This window comes from Rhipicephalus sanguineus, chromosome 2 (assembly GCF_013339695.2).
Source record: "Rhipicephalus sanguineus isolate Rsan-2018 chromosome 2, BIME_Rsan_1.4, whole genome shotgun sequence".
Lineage (NCBI taxonomy): Eukaryota > Metazoa > Arthropoda > Arachnida > Ixodida > Ixodidae > Rhipicephalus > Rhipicephalus sanguineus.
The window spans coordinates 214,792,250-214,810,502 of record NC_051177.1 but is presented as its reverse complement, the minus strand read 5'-3'; the positions used below and the strand labels follow the sequence as shown (position 1 = coordinate 214,810,502).

The window sequence follows — 18,253 nt, the reverse complement described above, 5'->3', positions numbered from 1 at the left end:
CTACGAGGGAGATGTAAACGTTCTTCAACTTACGGCGATTGTTCCAATCATTGATGGCAGTGACCCGACAGAAATGATCCAACCAGTGTTCCACATCATCACTGGCATCGCCGTGGAATGGGTTAGGCGTGCGAGGTGTGTTGATGATGCAGGGTACGGCAGCAATTGGGTCATGTTTGGTTTCGGTTGCAGCTGTGGCCAACATTTTCCTCAAGGAAATTGCCAGGGGACCGTACTGTGGTGGTAGACGTTGGAGGTAATGGCTGCTTCGATGAATTTCAGCAGACCCTGGTGTACTGGTGTTGGTTGCTTCTGGTTCAGGACCAGCAGGCATAGGACGTCGGAAAACCCAGCACCTCCGCCAGTCTGTCGCGAGAGGAAACGACAAGCAGTCGAAGCGAATGGCTGTTTACTATCGGCCACAGCAGCCACAAACTTCTTCCTTCTCTGCCTTTACCACCTCTACAGCGTGGCGGTATATATATATAGATGATTAGATTATGATTATATATTAGATTAGATTAGACGTAGATAGATTTGCCTCGTGTGTTACAATGAGGACGCTTTTTAGCCGTGCGAGATGTTCATTGAACGTGCTTGAATACACAACTATGTATACAAGACATGTCTGCCACTTTGGTCCAGCGAGCACAGTGTCCATCATTCGTTGAAATGCGGCGGGAGCAGAACAGAGACCGAAAGGCAGTACTTTAAGTTTGTATAGCCCATCAGAAGTTACAAACATGGTTTTCCGCGGTCACCCTTGTCAACTTTGGTTTGCATGTAGCCTGACTTCAGGTCTAGTGATTTAAAGAACTGAGCATGGCATACATGATCCAAGGCACCATCAGTCTGCGGCAGAGGATAAACATTGCGTTTGGTGACTGTTAAGCCATTGGTAGTCAACACAGAAGCAAAGTGTGTAGTCTTTCTTCTTTACTGGTACAACAGGCGCGCGCCCACAGACTTGTTGATGGTTGAATGACGTCCTCATTAAGCCATTCTTGAACTTAATGCTTAATCGCTTTTCTTTCCATTGGGGGCATGCGGTATAGATGTTGGCGAAGAAGCCACACCGACTCCTTCGTGACAATACGATGCTTGGTAATGAAAGTGTACTGAACTTTCGATGCTGTGGAGAAGCCACCAGAGAATTCTCTCACACAGCCCAGCAGCCGCTCCTTTTTACCAGTCAATAATGCTGACAAGTCGGCATAAAGGGGAAATGCTACTCGAAAAAGATTTTTTTTAATTTCTTGACTTGGAATTTTGAAATTCTAGGTAATAGAGCTTGTGATGCTGATTTCAAAACTGTAATTAGTTTTCTGATAACTGTAATAGTTCCAGAGTTACTACAACTCTGACAACAAAATATTGGGTTTTTGTGCACACTTTTTAGCTTATTAAAAATTTTCACACAGAATCCCAAGATGGCTGTTTTTGCTGCACATGAGCAGTGCTTGCTACCTTTTTTAAAAAAAATCGAGGGTACCAAATGTATATTTTACATCTCCCCTATCAGCATATCAGGTTATGAAAACAAAAATATGTAATGTATAGTGCAACTTTATATAGATATCTGTATTTTAGAGTGGCTGAAGAAGCTCTGTGTGAAATTTCGTTACGATAGAACTATTTTAAGTGCATGAAAGTTTGTGCACAACATGTCAGAATTGCCTCAGAATGGAAATTGAGAAAAATGCATTTGAAAGTTATAAATGTGTGTATTTTTCAATATAAAGTGCGATTAGCATGAAACTTTGTGAGAGCATAAAACAGTCCACACTCTAAACAGCGAGCGCACTTAAAAACATCCGGCTTCATATGTTAATCCTTCCCAGCCCTTAAGTTAGCCATAAATGTGCACTCTCTTCACCATGTGGCAGTGATGAGCCCATGGCTCAGCTGTTTTGCATGCAGACAGACACTCTTTTGATTCGCCTCTGGTCATGTGAGTTGCCCAGGGTGACAAGTGCTTCAGGTGGCAGTATATCAAGTTCTTGAAGGATGTGCTCAAAGTTTGAATATCCCTCATTGAAGAACGAGGTAGTCATTGTTGCAGCTTCCACAGCTGTACAGGATAACAGCGTTGTCTTTGGACACAGAAGCCAGTGTTGAGCAAGTCCACAACACCTTGCATCGTTCCTTGTAGACAGTGAACCAAGAGCTTTTCATCTGTGAGGTGTACAGGGTGTCCCAGCAATCTTTAGCCAAGGGTTTAAAAATACAATTAGAGGCAGGCGAGTGAAAGTACTTGCAAATTACTGACCTTGCACACTACAGAAAATCTTTCGTTTGGTAATTAACGAACTTGTTAATTAGCATTATTTAATTAAATTGCTAAATATTGACTCTAGGCAAGAAATGCGGCTTGCAAAGTTCAAGAGCGTCTTCAGAAGCCCCAATTCCATTATTTGCGATAAGGAAAGTTTCACGTATACCATTATTTCCAAGCTGCAAAGAAACCCGCGAAATACAAAAAGAACCACGTGACTAGCGCATTCGCCTGCTGTGAGAATGCTGCCCTCAGCCATGGTTTGAGCAAACGAAATCAGCTGCGGCCGCAATTCGGCGGCTCCGTTGCAGTGGTAGGCCGATAAGTTGACGGTGGTTTCTTGGCCCGCGATTGCTACAACTTGCATCGTCACGCGCGCCAACTGGCTGACGTGGGCCAAAAAAAACTACCGTCGACTTATCGGCCTACCGCTGCAACGGAGCCGCGAGTCGCGGCCGCAGCTGATTTTGTTCGCTCGAACCACGGCTGAGGGCAGTGTTCTCGCGGCGTGGCGAACGCACTAGTCACGTGGTTCTTTTTGTATTTCGCAAGCTTTCTTTGCAGCTTGGAAAAAATGGTATACGTGAGACTTTCTTTATCGCAAATAATAGAATTGGGGTTTTTGAAGACGCTCTCGAACTTTGCAAGCCGCATTACTTGCCTACAGTCAATATTTAGCAATTTAATTAAATAAACCTAATTAACAAATTCGTTAATTACCAAACAAAAGATTGTCTGTAGTGCGCAAGGTGACTCAGTAATTTGCAAGTGATTTCATTCGCCTGCCTCTAATACTGTATATTTTAACCCTTGGCTAAAGATAGCTGGGACACCCGGTATAATGGATGTACAGGCAACACCTGTTCGTTGGTCAGGATTAGAGTGTAATCTGATACGGACTCCCAAAGAGCTGTGCTTACACCAGGAAGTCACCCCTTCTGAAGAGAATTGGTGACTTCCTGCCATGTTGCTAGAATTAAAGTAGGATGCTTGCATGGCAAGATACATTTCCTGGACATTTAATGTGGGTGGCTATTGAATTTCATAGCAATTTTGCAAATCTTGTGTTGCATCATCTTTCAACTTATCGCCACATGGAGGTGGTAATGGCAGTTTATCGAGTGCCGTGCCATTGTGCTTGGCCACGTGATTCATGCGTTCCCCTTTACCACATAAACTTACCATATAATGTGGTCTCAGCACCTGCCGTGGCTGAGGCCAGAGTGACATTGCCCAATTAAAATAGATTTTTCACCGATTTCTAATCTGAATTCAGCCTTGATACTCGGGGAAATAAAAGTTTAATGACCAAACATAATTGTACAAGTGAAATGTCAAACGTGACAATTTTCACAAAAAAGGTTATTGTTCGAGTAGTATCTCCCCTTAATGTGAATGCGGCTGCTCAGGTTAACACCAGTTGTTGCCACTGGCAACACTATTGAAGTGGCTGTCCAGGTAACACCATTTAAGTCACTTCCATGTGCCGATGTCGGAGCTTTTGCTGAAGAAAGCGACAGTGTTGCCTTGAGAGACATGCTGAAACTCATCGCTGAAGTTGGACAGTAGAACTTGCGAGCGTTTATTCTGCAGCAGAACAAGGCCTCGGGCTATGCAGATGTTCCCTCGAAGCAACAGCAAAATATTTGCAATGGCAATGCATTCATAGTTGTCAAGTTTATCGAATGCATCGCAGGTTACAAGGGTCAATACGCTACTCTTATGCGGTAACGTGACGTTGTCACTGACAATCCTCAACGCATTGACATAACTTTCATCAGTGCTGCTCGCTAGGCGTGCGTCATGGAAAACGTTACCTGCGACTCTTAAAAAGTTCATCACAGCTCCGTTAGCCTGCAAAGAGTCCATTCCAAGAACTAGGTACCTCGAGCAACTTAGCAGTATAATAAGGCCTCTACGATACATAAACCCGTGAAGGCTTACTCGCACTGTGCATCTACCCATCGGAGTGAGGAGACTGCCTTCCGCCCTGTGAACTTGTGACCCAGTCCCCAGGGTAGAAACCTTCTTCAGCTTGCAGGCTGAGTCCATGCCCATAACTGAGGTGTCTGCTTCAGTGCAGACTTCCTCGTTCTTGCTCAAGAGGCTGGACACTACAGTTGCCAGCCTACCTCATGTCAATATATCTTTGTATAGAGAAAATAGTGTTTTGTGTTTCCGAACATTTTATATCAAAATGAATCAAACAATTAGGCCAAGGAAAGCAAAGTAAACACTAATTGTCGTCTTTTTACTGTAGTGCAGTAATTATGACGTAAATTGAAATGAATTAAAGTGGATGGATGAAAGATTACGCATTCTGTTGACGAGATCCGAACCCAGAACCTTTGAATTACGCATCAGATGCTCTACCAATTAAGCTACGATGGAAGACGCTTCCCTGTCCACTTTATTTGGGCATTTCTGTACGTGGAATCCCTGGGAGTGTTAGCCAGCACTGCTCGTAGCCAAGGCGGCAAGTGTGTAACACATATCGTCACAGGGTGTCACGTGACACGGCAGCTGACCAATAAACCCTTGCATGCTAACAAAGCGTGAACTCTGCCGGGATGAGGCCTTCCTAGTCGGCGCCATCTTGGTCGTCTGCTCCGCCAGACATGACCAAGATGACGCCAAGGGCTGCAACGGCACCTACCAGATGGTGCTGCAAATTTCACTTAAGGTCTATGGAGCCAGAGTTTCACTGCAAGGGAGAACAATGAATGCGATAGCAACACATTAGAATGTTATATGAAGTAAGGCTAGCAGCTAATTCCTGTAGCATCCAACCTGGTGTAACTAAAAAAAAAAAAAAAAAAAAAACTCGGCATTATGAACCTTCTTCCTGAAGCCTCTTGGAGCCATAGTGCTTGTGATGAGAACTCATTTCAATGTCCAATGGAGATACCAAGTCTAACACCACCAACACTGAGATACCAACCAAATCCAACTCCACCTCCAACACCCACGACGTGGCACAGCATGGCACCATCGCAGCAGAATGACTGCAGCTCTGATGAAAATGCAAGGTCTTAAGACCATGCCACAGGATGATAATTTGTTGTCCAGAAAAATGGCCAGCAACTGATCATTCATCTGTCACAATGTAGCAAGCGAGTTTTATGCCAGCATGCAGACCACAGCTGAAGCTCTTCTTCAACAGCGTCCACATTTGAGTTTTCTGACAATGCACATGTATAGCCCGAAATCAAAACGAAGCTAGTGCTTGTCACAGCTTTGACTCCACTCACTATAGACGCGACCATACATAGAGCCTGCGCAGTTCGCGCCCACCGAGTAAAATCGAAATGAAACAAGTTTGCCACAGCCGCTGAAGCTTGGTCTCCAACAAAGCGATAATTGTAAGATATTGAATGGCGACCATGCCTTTCTGAAGGACCGCGGCCATTCTGGTTGTTCACGAACACCATTTTAGCTCCTTTGCGCTTAACGTGCTCCAAAAACCATCCGAATGAATTAGAATGCGGCCAAATATGACCGAATTAAGGAGAGTTTGATGCCATAAAACCATATATATGCTTGCCAAGACCCGCGAACATGTCCGACTTATCATGTCAGATTTTTCAAATTAATGGTGGTCGAATTAATGAGTTTTTACTGTATCACCACACACGCTCCTTTCTTTCTATGCTTTATGTTACCGCCCCCTTACACGTTACTACTGCCTTGCGCAAGCTGTGCCAGAATGTCTGGGAACATTCCAAATTGTAGTAGATCATTTTGTTAAAGGACCCCTGACAGCGAAATTTTTGTTGGTGACTTTTTTGCTGTAATTTGTAGCTTTGTGTCTGGTAATCTCTAAATTAAATCGTAAATGCTCTAGCGTATCGTACAACTAATTCTAGCGTAGTTAATTGTGACCATTTTAGCATCACTTCAAAACGCCCGCCTAAAAACCACAAGAAACTGGCGCCCCATGCGGGGGAGCGTCAAAGACCACGTGCACTCAAGCTGTGGTGACGTTGACAGCGCGGTTTTCAAATCGGGGCCCCGCGCGCGGTAGAGATTGAAAGTATGTGGGTGCCTCTGTGTGAGTTAAACCTGTTAAGCGAGTGTCCCCTCACGAAAACTACCTGGAGAGCAGCCCGACAACAGAGCCAGAGGGGTGAGGAACAATAGGCCTCGCTGGGTGCCAGTGGTCCTATTGTGCACGTGCGCCCCGCAACGTCCACAATACTTGCTTTACTCCTGGAACGTCACACGGGGCCTCTATCTACGTCATACCAGGATGTCGCAAGGTGCAGCCAACTCAAGTGAGCACTCACGCTTACTTTAAAACCAAATTAAGATATCTTAAAGGCAACGGTCGTCACTAATAATCGGTCAGATGTGCCCCCGTATACAGGAAAGTCAAACAACACAAAGATCTCGAGGTTTCAATTTTGGTGTCAGGGGTCCTTTAAGGTTGCGCACATGACGCGAATAGTCAATATTATTCTAGAGCTTGCGCGACCACCAGTAATAATGCTGGAAAGTTCGATGCATGATGTATAAAAGACAACACGTGTCCCAGCGATGATCAGATAATCGACGGCCGACGCTCTGTTCGCTGCTATCGGTGCACAGTGTGCATTGCTTGTAACTTGACTTTCCATTTCCCGGCCGCAAGTTCAACCAAATAAAGAGTTTCATCTTGGACACGCCGACTGCTTCCTTCGTCACCGTCAGGACCCCGTGACAGTATCGTACACTCCTGTATAAATCCTTTAGAGAACATTTAAAAAATTGGAGTAAATGGTGACCTATTATAACGGCACTGATATCCTTTAAAATTGACTTTTTTTAGAGCACAGTTGACAGAAATGAAGAGGATGTCTGGTTTCCCAGAAGTTTCAAAAATGTCAGCGTGAAATGCAACAGTTATGGCCCTTGTTTCAGTGTTCGAATTGTGCTTTTTTTTTAAGTGCCTCATCTGCTCGTGTATTTTAGGCTACTGACGAAGGCTGCATACTGGGGCACAGTCCATGTGCAGAGAGATGCTTTTGTGCTGCTCTTTCCAGTATTTGTGCTTGAAGGATGCTCGCACAAGCTAATTTTGGTTCAAAGCACAAGTGTTCACAGAAGCTGAACACTCAATATTTCACATCACTCGCAATTTTGGTGAGGATGGGCCACACTGACCCCAATGAGAATGAAATTTCATAGGGCAGGAAAGCTACCATGTAAGATTTACGAGCTCAGGTATGCGTGGGTGACATACCCTGGCTTCATACTCCTTGAACTGCTGCTCCTTTTCGGCCTTGAACCTGTTGATCTCAACCTCGGCTTCATCCTTGGCCTGCTTTAGACGCTTGGCCTTGCCTGCAAGACAAACAACCAGAATGAGTCAACGGATTAAATCCACAATGGTTTCTTAAAGGGAAGCTGAAGCGCTTAAAAAAAAAAATGACTTTGGAATGTGTAATCATAGTTCGATCCCAGCTGAATTCGAAAACCAATGTAGGAGTTCACAGAAGTGAATGCAAATAGCATTTCTTGGCAAAAAACAATGGCTGCAGCTGCAGGGCTTCTTGAGATGCTGAGCGAAGGCGATGACGTCATCTCTGATGGGCATGTCATCGGCGCCATCAGCTCTGTTAAAGCGTGGCCTTTGCGATCAGTTCCACCAACGCGCGCAGCCGAAAGTAGTCACGGAGGCCACGGTTGGAGATATGACAGTGCTGCGCGGCTCCGCCAAAACTACCAACTATGACGTAGTTCCGGTTAGTTCGTTTCCACACCCACACTTTCGCCGCGTTCGCGTGTGTGGAGGAAGACGAACTTTTCTTTCGTGTATTTTAAAGCTCCTGCTGCCACAACAGCAAAAAAAATTATGCCATCGTTGACAATAATGTTGGTCCTTGTTAACAACAAAGTTTTACCAAATTCTAAAACCACTTCAGCTTTCCTTTAAGGGGCCACAGGGCAAGCAATGCAATTTTCAGATTAAAAACAACCAAGCAGACAATAAAATCGGGCAAGGAAGTCGACCAGGGAAGCTGTGAATGATGAACAGACTGGAGCAGTGCTTCGCTTGTGCAGCCCTGCTCCACTCCTGCGCTTCACGATTATTTATGTATAGTATATGCTGGCATGTTGAATGTAATAAAGTTTAGTTGAAGTCTTGTCCTGAGTATGCAGTACGAGGGCTATTTTTGTTTTTTAAGGTCTGATCAGTCATGAAATAAAAAAACAGCGTGAAAATTAGAACTGCTTCACTTGGAACACTTATATCTCTGTCACACGGCCACCACCGAACTCCATTTCACTCCGTTTGGCATTTAACTGCCTGATGGAGCATTACGAGAATGGAGTTGTGGCCGTGCTACACGGCTCGGGGCAAGCTTTCGACGGTTGCCGCATGGGGCAGAAACAGCGCTGCTGCGCTCGTCGAAATAGTGTGCCTCGATAAGGCACCCTACGTCGAAACGTCCAATTTTTTGCCTGTGCAGCAACGTTTTTAGATTACTTCAGTTGGCAAAGTGCGCGGCTTTCCAGTGGCGCGGAGCGGCTCGCCGCGATCGCCAACCAGGCGGGGGCGCTGCGGTCGCGTTAGGATTGGTCTCGGCCTGTCGTCTGCTACTGCTTTACTGAATGAAAGGAGTCGACAAGCTACTACCACAACGATACAACGATTAACTCGATGTGGTAGTCACTCACATTTCACTTAGCTCGAGCGAAACGCGCGTCTTAGTTGTATCTGAGCATTATAACAAGAAACAAGCAGCATGTAAGACAGGACATGAAAAAAAAAAAAAAGTTAGAGATAAGGCGAACACTGCACAGTGCGCTTACCCTCATTGCGTTTCCCGTTCTAACCGGCATTATTTCTCGCCAGGATATGCGCAAATCATCTTGGGCTCCCGTAATGCTCAATCATATTCCAAAATCACCTGAATGTGTATTACGCCTGCTGTTGAAAAGCCTACGAATAAAAAAAACCAGCAAGAAAGCCAGAAAAACACGTCTTGTCATTTTCATTCGATTTCGTGAAACAGAATGCAATAGGTACATTATTTGCAGTGACGTATTTACGAGTGTGTGCGAGTATTCGAAAATTTCGATATTCAAATGGAACAGTGCCTTCTTCGATTCTATCATCGAATCAAAAAGCTGTCATTTGTAAGCCCGAATATTTTATGAATATTTCAAAATGTCAACTGCAATGAAGCAAGGCCAAAATTGGTGCAAAAGTACGATAACTGTCATCCCTGTAATTGTTATCCCGATAACTGTCATTCCAGTGCGTTCCTCCCGCCATACGCCTACAAATGCTGTGTACCTACAGCATGCGCCCATTCGAATACGTATTGACCTTCTTTTGCAGCAAAGCTGTATATGAGTATGGGCGAAACCTAAATTTTCAACATGAATTTTCGGCAATGTATGTACTTTCATGTATTTATGTATCCACTCACACGGGCCGTGAAGGGCCTGCTGTATACTTAGAAAAAAATATATGGAATGCCCTTCTATCTGCCATCGTCCTAACTGGCCTTTCTTTCTGGCATTACTTCTCATGTAATGTCTAGTTTTGATACCTTTGAGTATAATAAATAAATAAATAAATAAATAAATAAATAAATTTTCACCTCATTGGCTCAATAAAATTTCCTGAAACTTGCCGAGTTACTAAGGTAGCTGACTTGGCTGGTTAGATATTCATACCGATAATAAACAGCGCAAAATGAATGAATGATTGAATGAATGAATGAATGAATAATAAATAAAGATACGAATACGAGGATGTGAACATCACTTTACATTTCTTCTAATTAAGAACGGATGTTTCATAAATTCGTGGCTTATTCAAAAAGTATACCTTGTTCAATTCTATTCGCTTCTGTCACTATTCCATTCGGCCTCAAAAATCACTATTCACACACCCCGCAACCGCTACGTCGGTTCAAGCTGGTTACGATGACGGGACTGTACGGGAAGCCTTCACATTAGCTTTAATTTCTTTTTTGCGGATGCGACCTTTTCTGAAGACCTTAGGCTTTTGCAAGCGTCTTTGGCAGCAAAATGCTCTGCAGCAGTGGTGGTCCGCCTCGGTAGTGCAGTGGATGGTGCTCGACGGCTGACCCGAAGGTCGCGGGTTCGATCCTAGCCGCTGCGATCGCATTTCGATGGATGTGCTAGAGGACCGTGTGATGTGCGATGTTACTGCACGTTAAACACCTGATCGTCTAAATTTCCGGAGGCAATACAACGACGTGCTTCATTATCATATCGATCGTGGTTTTGGCACGTAAATACCCCAGATATTATTGCAGCAGTGGTGTCCTTGTGAACGGGACAACCGACACTTATTATTCCACATCACAGTCTCGAAGTGCGCCAAGAAGGGTTCAAAAAGTGTCGAAACAGACCCAGTTCCTTTGCAGCTAAACTGAAAACACATTGGTTTCAATTCCTCTAAACATAAAAAAGCTCCCATGAAGAAATGTTGCGCTTGCCGAAGCCGAAGCGTACTCCGAACAACACGGCGCGCTGCACCTCGGCATGTCGAGAATCGGCGCTTACACTTCGCGGTATGTACTCAAATACGTACGCACGATCACAACAAAGAGCTCATGCCTTGGTGGAACGCGTGAAACCTCAGAATACATGAGGGATTAATCGCGAGCACCAACAACGCAGCAAAAGCACGCGGCTGAAGCAAGCGTCGCCCTTCGTACTGCATCTCAACCGATCTCAACGCTACGCCAGCGCCACCTCTCGCGACGGCGACAAAACCTGGCCGCCTCTCGAAGCTAGTTTGCAAACTGAAATAATCTAAAAACGTTGCTGTGCAGTCGCCTTTAAAGCAACAAAAACGTGTTTTTGTGTGTTGATGAAGGGCTCGGAATCACCATTGCTGTCACAGTGCTTGTGCGTGCGCCTCACACGTGCAGAAACAAATATCGCGCGACGCTTCACAGCGGCGGCTTGGCGAGGCGTTGGTGTGGAGAGTACAAGCGCTGATGTCCGAAAAAATACAACTAAAACTTACACTACGGGGCGTGAAATGCTACGCAAGAAAGAGCATAATTTTTAAAATTATAACTGAGCTCATTAGGACGATTTTGCTAGTGCGGTTTTCAGCGTAACAGTAGCTGGCTCGGAACGAGAGTACTCCATCGAGCCGAAATGGTCATTACGGAACCCCCTCCACCAAAAGCTCCATTTAACTTCCTCAGCGAAATGGCGACCGTGTGACATGAACCCCATCTCCCTCGAGGAAAAGACGAGGGAGTTAAACGGAGTTCACGGGTGCCCGTGTGACAGGGGTATTAGGTACATATTATAGCCAACTTCTCTTCATAGTCGCTGTTTCGGTTGAGACCTTAGTCGTAGCGTGGCACCAACGTTCCTATAACCTCCTTGTAGGAGGCAGCCACTTGTGCTTTCAACCAGTTCTGGTCAGCAGCCACCATTTCATGTGAGCAAAGAGGTGGTAATCAGAGGCAGTTAAATCCAGGCTGTATGGAGGCCAATCAAACACTTCGCACTGAAAACACTGAAGGAGCTTCTTTGTTACAGCTGCACTGGCAGTTGCGAAGGACAATGAAAACATTCCTCTTGGCTCAATCGCCCTTCGCAGATGTTCCAAGAGTCACGCTGTACCATGCTGTAGCGATGGTCATGGCATGTCCCATAATTTCACCAAGAGAACACCATTTCTGTCCCAGAACACAGTACCGATACACCTCTTCCTGGAAAATGTTCGCTTGAACTTGGGTATTGCAGGGGAATCGGAATGCTCTCACTGTACTGTTTGCACTTTCATTTCTTCAGTTTCGAAACAGACCCATGTCTCGTCCTACGACTATTCTGTTAAAAAAGCATCATGGTAGCACCGGAGAAACGCTTGCTGCATTTTGTGATGGCTGGTCAGCACCTTGGGAACCCACCTAGCACAGAGTTTCCAGTACTGGAGTCTCTCACTCATGACGGTATTAGCCCCAAGAAGTTCGTGTGGCGCCGCCTGGCAACGGGACCTGGATGACGTCAAGGCATGGACTCTTGGACACCTGCCGTGGTGTGCCTACATAACATTGCGCTTACTTCGCAAGCTGTTCCACTAGATGAATGACCGCAAACAGCATCAATAATCTTCCCAGTCATTATTAGTGAAACAGTGGCCATGCTCCGTCATGCATGCTTTGCAAGGGGTTTGTTGTTGTGCTAACCTCGAGGATGGGCTCCATTCCCGACAGGGGTGAAAAGCAAAAACATGCCTGTGCTTAGATACAGGGGCACGTTCTCAGGTGGTCAAAATTATTCTGCATCATGCCTCACAATCATGTCACGGTTTTCACATTATTAGTTAAGGCAGGTAGCGCAAAGAGACACAGACACAAGCGAAGAATAAGTGCACAGGACAAGCGCCAACTTCAAACTGCCTTAACATGAGTTCCCACAAACTAGCCCAGTTATCCGTTCTCGTAAGCACATTATTAGGTTGTGTAGTTCACAAACGATTCCTTTAAAAGGTATGATGGTTTCACCTCCACAAGTGTGACTTCATAGGATGCATCCACGTATCTGCAGCCAGCATTTTTGCTAGTGTGCCAAGCCTCGCGCGCAGTTTTTCATGTGTCCTCGATCACTCATCACGTTGCGTTTCACATTTTTTTCGCAATAATGACTGTGCTCCATTCTACTATGAAAACAAGTTGAGGTCATGCAGCATCGTGGCAATGGTGCTGTCGCGCTCGTGAGTGCCAGTTTAGACAGCCAGCTTGTAAATTAATTTTAGTCCCAGCAGATTGCCTCTGAGCAACATAAACCTGTATGTAAACATGATTTGCGAGACCAGGTGAAGACTTTAATTATTACATGGGCCACGCTGATGAGGGCACCATCAAATCAATTCAGAAAGCTCATTTAGACTTTCTGGCATTTGTTTTGCAAGCGATCGCTATCAGCAGTGCTTTAACATGAAACAAACATTAACATTTGTGATGCGGCGATTAATCGAACCAGCAGTTCATTCAAATCAGGATATTGGACTACACAGCCCCCGACGAGTGTTGAGAGGAAATCTCTACATATGATCCAAGTGTACTCACATTTCAGCATTTCCAAAACCGTAGTGTGAGTGGCACTGTTATTTTTTGTTTAATTTTCCTAATATGTTAAGCAATTCTTTATGACAGATAGATTCATTTAAAGTCTCCTGTAGCAGAAGGCACAATTCTGTCAAATCACCTACATTATTTACAGAGCCCGACATAACTTGCATGATAAACCGCAATGTAGTTAGTGAACTGAATATTGCCCTAATTTAACTTACAGTACTTCGGGACACAAGGTTTAAGGTAGGTCACAACCAAAAAAAAAAAAAAGGTTTACAGTTGTAGTCCAAAAGTTGTAATTATGGCTTTGGCATGCAGTACTTAGGTAAATTTAAAGCCTAAAAGGATGAAACTGCTAAAGACGTAAAAAATAAAATTTATAAAAATTAAAATGTGCCAAAATAAGCATTTTGCACCAACAATCATAACAAAATGGTCTGTGCGATTCCAACATGACTTGGCAGGTATGTAGCGAGGACAATATCCCGTGCATCTAACCTCCATGATCACCACATCTCTAAGCTAAGGTGCATTATCATAAAAAGACTGCTGAAGATGATATTCGGCAGATTTGTTTTGCACAAAATTGGCCATAGTGCAAAAAGTTACTGCTCTTTCTGGATCATTCTGCTTGAATGCACAGATCCATCTATAGAGAAATAGCACGCAAAGTTTGGTGTGAAAATATTCATTAGAAGGAAAGTTACCACTGTTTGCGTAACTGTAGAATGCAAAACAATCATGTTTTGAGAAAAACAGCTTTAAAAATTTAAACTGAATGGCCATGTAATGAAGAAATGTTTGAAATTCATCAGGCTCATAGCTCGGGGTCTCCTTTAGAGTGGCACAATCGTCTTTTGAGCTAGCTGAAGCACATATTTTTTTCTGGCTTGTTCTGAGTCTCCGACTGACACTCATCCACGTGTTCAACAGCGTGGATGGCCCACATTTAGTATACTGATTCCCGAACTTGTGTCGATGCTTTTTTTCATCCTGTACTTTGCCATATTTCATGGAGTACTACAATTTTCTCCTTGCGAGGCCAAAACTAAGTCCAAGAGCTCGAAATTGCATTAGAAAAAGCACAGACAGCCGAGCGAAAATGTGCACAACTTAAACAACAGAGTGCCACAGCTGTGCAGTGGAAATTTTTAAATAAATCGAAAACATCATGCCCACAAGTTTTAGAACGTGCTTAGCCAACTTAGCATTATGTAAGATGTGTACAAAGAGAGATTTATGACAACGAGATGGCAGGTGCTGGGCAATCGGAAACGTTCAGTTTTGAACGGCTCAAGATAACTACACAATTCTTTTTGCTAACTAAATACAGGGAGCTCGAAAATATCAAATCCAAAAAAATCATTTTTTAAACGTGTTTTTGAAGGTGGTGACCTACCTTGACTGCAGAGTTGTAATGAAGTTAGAACCACTTAGCGTACATATCTTCTTAGCACAGATTTCTTAGCACTGAAAACGAGTGCCTCGCTGTCCTCCCTTTTCATAGTTCTTTCCGTTTGGATGGGAGTTCAGTTAACCTCAGCTTCATTATCCACAGCTTAGTTAACGGTCGCAAGTAATGAAAAATTGCACCTTGGGATGGTGGCATCCCAAAATTGAGGAGTAATCAGCACCGCATCATGAAAGAGTGGCTACACGGCAAGCGCTGAAAAAGGCGATCCTTGGCAGTGGCACAGGAAAGTCCTTGCCGCGACTCGACATCGCCGTCACTGCAGTGATGCCAGTGTTCATTCTCGGGGGTAATAGAGAGCTGACCGTGAAATTTCGGGAAATTTCTTCTCAGCGCAGAAATTCTGACCCGACAATTTCATCGAATCAGCTGATCCGCTAGCTAAACAAGATCATTGGTTCCTTCCCTGCATCACGAGAGTCTGTGCCTCCTGCTTCAAATCCTTTACACCACCTTGCTGTCACAGTTGTGTGGCACACATTACTCCTTCGTCAATGAATCTTAGCTACGTTGCACCCCTCAGCAGGCAGGTACACTTCACACTTGGTGGCATTCGAGGCACGTTCACATGCCCTCTCGGAACTGGCCATTGCGACATCACGTAGTAGGCGGGCAACATATGCGTCTTCACTTTGGTTTTTATTCGCTGGCCAATTAGAACTTGCAAAAAAAAAAAAAAGAAAATGGCCCCGTAATTATGCCCTATTTTGTCGTAGCAAAGCCCCATGGACACTTCATTTACTTATTTTGCCCTTTGCTCGTACAGACTAATATTTTGAAAATATGGTAGAGACACTTTTCAATAAACATACTGCCAAAGGGCAAAAGTATAACAACGCACACTGCTATACTAAGATATTTATAATGCATTTTCTAACATGCGTTCCCACAGAGGTGTCAATGAGATGAGAACACCCCAAGGGGTGCACAAGTTATGAAACTTTAAACAAGCACGGGCATTACATGAATTCTGGCTATCTTGGGCTCTTTAATGTGCACGCAAAAGAAGGTACCTAAACATTTGAGCATTCCACTGGGGTGTAGGCATCGCCACTCGGATGCTCAACCCTGTTCTCAACAACAGCGCGACATTATAGCCACTGTGGCAGGTCCACAGTATATAATGTAATGTAATTATAGCATCTTATGAGCTAACACCACGATAAAATTATGTGGCACTCCGTGGTGGGGGACTAGAATATATTTTTCACCACGTAGGCTTGTCTGTAACATGAACCAACTAAATCAAGTACACGCTCGGGTGTTCTCGTATTTCACTCGCATCAAAATGTCGCTGCCATGACCAAGAACCAAACAGGTGTCCTCGAGTGTAGCATCTGCTTATGGTCAACTCGCTGTGCCCTTTGCGCTGCAAGTTTAAGATTATGCTTCTCCAACAAGTGTTACCTGTTAAGCCACCCGGTAGGAGTAGTCTACGAAGGTAAGCTGATGTGAAAGAACTTGGACAATGCCGACAGATCCATTGGAAACATTCGTTCACGAAATGTGCCAGCATTTGGGTGTCGCTACCAACATCGGAGCAAAGCAGACCTAATTTGGGTGCTGTAAGTAGTTCTTCCCCTTCTCGCAGAAGTCTGTGTTCAGCTAGGAAAACCTATGCTTTTGGCTTTGTGATACGAAACAGCACAACTCGACACATGCATAATCAGCAGGTGCACATTCTGCAAGCTCCAGCAGTGCTATTATTAAACTGCTCAGCGCAAAAAAATTTTACACGGTACACATACAAACGACGAGGACATGCGCGGAAACAGGTCTGCGCTTGTCCTCGTCGTTTGTATGTGTACCGTGTAAAATTTTTTGCGCTGAACAGTTTAACAATGGAATACCAACTAGCCCAATCCCACACTTTACTCCAGCAGTGCACCACTTTTGCGGCACCCGCACAATAACCCATGTTCTCATTTACAAGAACTGCACCAAGTAAAGCACGGATCTGAATAAAAAGAGCAACGGTGAGTCACTAGGCTCCGAAACTCATGGAACTCGGTTCGAAGGCATTACAATGCACGCAAAAAAAAAAAAAAAGACGAAGAAAAGTTGCGGTTCAAACGCAGTGCAAGACAACAAATGTAACAGCCATTCCTGCGACAGGGGAGGGGGGGGGGAGTAAGGGTGTTGGTACACAAGAAATGGTTTACAGCCGAAATTCTAGCGTTACATGTCGGATAGGCGCTGGCTGTGGCCTTACCGTCTCAGAAACATAAACGATGCGAAGGTAGTGAGCAATCAGTAATCTTGGGAAATCATCCCCCGACTCCAAATCAAGTATTGTAGAAGCTTTGCATACACGGGCCAACAGAAAACGAAGTTTTTTCAACACATGCGTTAGGAAACGAACAGGCGCTGACCCGAGAAAAGAAAAGCGTTCATAGATACAAAACGAGCGGCCTCAAAGAACGCTGTGAAAAGTAGGAGCTTGTCGCCCGTCACGTGAGGCATTCGTGCAGCGTTCGAACGTACGTTTTCGGGCTTCGGCGACTCTCTCCGAGGCTTTCTTCTCAGCGGCAAGGAGCTGCTGGACCCCCTGGCTTTGGCTGGTCATTCTGAAGTGACTGAATCGACGTGCGCCGGGGCAGAAAGATTCGCACACGAAAGCTTCGCCACAAGCGCTTCTACCCGATGCCGCAGTCAGGTGACTTGCGGCAGCAGTGGTGGCGACTACGGGCCTGCGTGAAAAAACGAAACCTGCGGTGAGTATCATAAAAAACAAAATCGTATCCTTTCCATATGTGTCACTGTTGCGAATCATTAAATATTCCTATTACTTTTTTTTCGTACAGTTGAGCAAAACAGGAGCTCAAGGTAAACAACACTAACACACTTATGTGGCGCCCTCTTTAAAGACACGAAAGTAAATGTTAGCGCGCTATTCAAAACAGCGATTCCATTCCGAAACTCATCACGACGCATTTGGAGATACCGTTAAGACAAAAGCCGCAGTCGACCACGTTTCTTTTCGTCTCAGTTTGAAGTGAGTGTGGGCAGTGTTTTCTGTGTAAACTTTATCGCGCTGACAGTAGACGAAAGCTATGTAGAAGGACCGACGCGGGACATCACAAGCGCGGACTATCAACTGTTTATTTTTACAGAATCGTGACAAAATGTATACACACAAAGAAAAGGGCGGAGGCAACAGAACAAAAAGAAAAAAAAATTAAACACTCACACATGCAGCAAAACGGCAAGTTGGGCCAATTGATTGGGATTCTTTTTTCACTCGGCTACAGCGCAACACACACGAGGACAAGAGAAGGAAAACGGACAACACGGCGCTGTTTTTTTAAATGCGAAGCATTTCTTAGCGAACTTCTGCGACTTTGAGCATATCTATCTATCTATCTATCTATCTATCTATCTATCTATCTATCTATCTATCTATCTATCTATCTATCTATCTATCTATCTATCTATCTATCTATC

At 44.5% G+C, this 18,253-nt stretch overlaps 1 protein-coding gene across 1 annotated transcript in view; it reads right to left on the bottom strand.

The window, feature by feature from the left end:
- Positions 1–17,515, bottom strand: part of LOC119384071 (V-type proton ATPase subunit G) — a 42,181-nt gene extending 24,666 nt beyond the window's left edge. The window contains exons 1-2 of the mRNA XM_037652351.2: positions 17,294–17,515; positions 7,497–7,597 (exon numbers count right to left, since the gene is read on the bottom strand). Coding sequence (XP_037508279.2) covers positions 7,497–7,597; positions 17,294–17,375 — 183 coding nt within the window. The 5' untranslated portion in view covers positions 17,376–17,515. The remainder of the gene's footprint in view (positions 1–7,496; positions 7,598–17,293) is intronic.
- Positions 17,516–18,253: the final 738 nt, after the last annotated feature.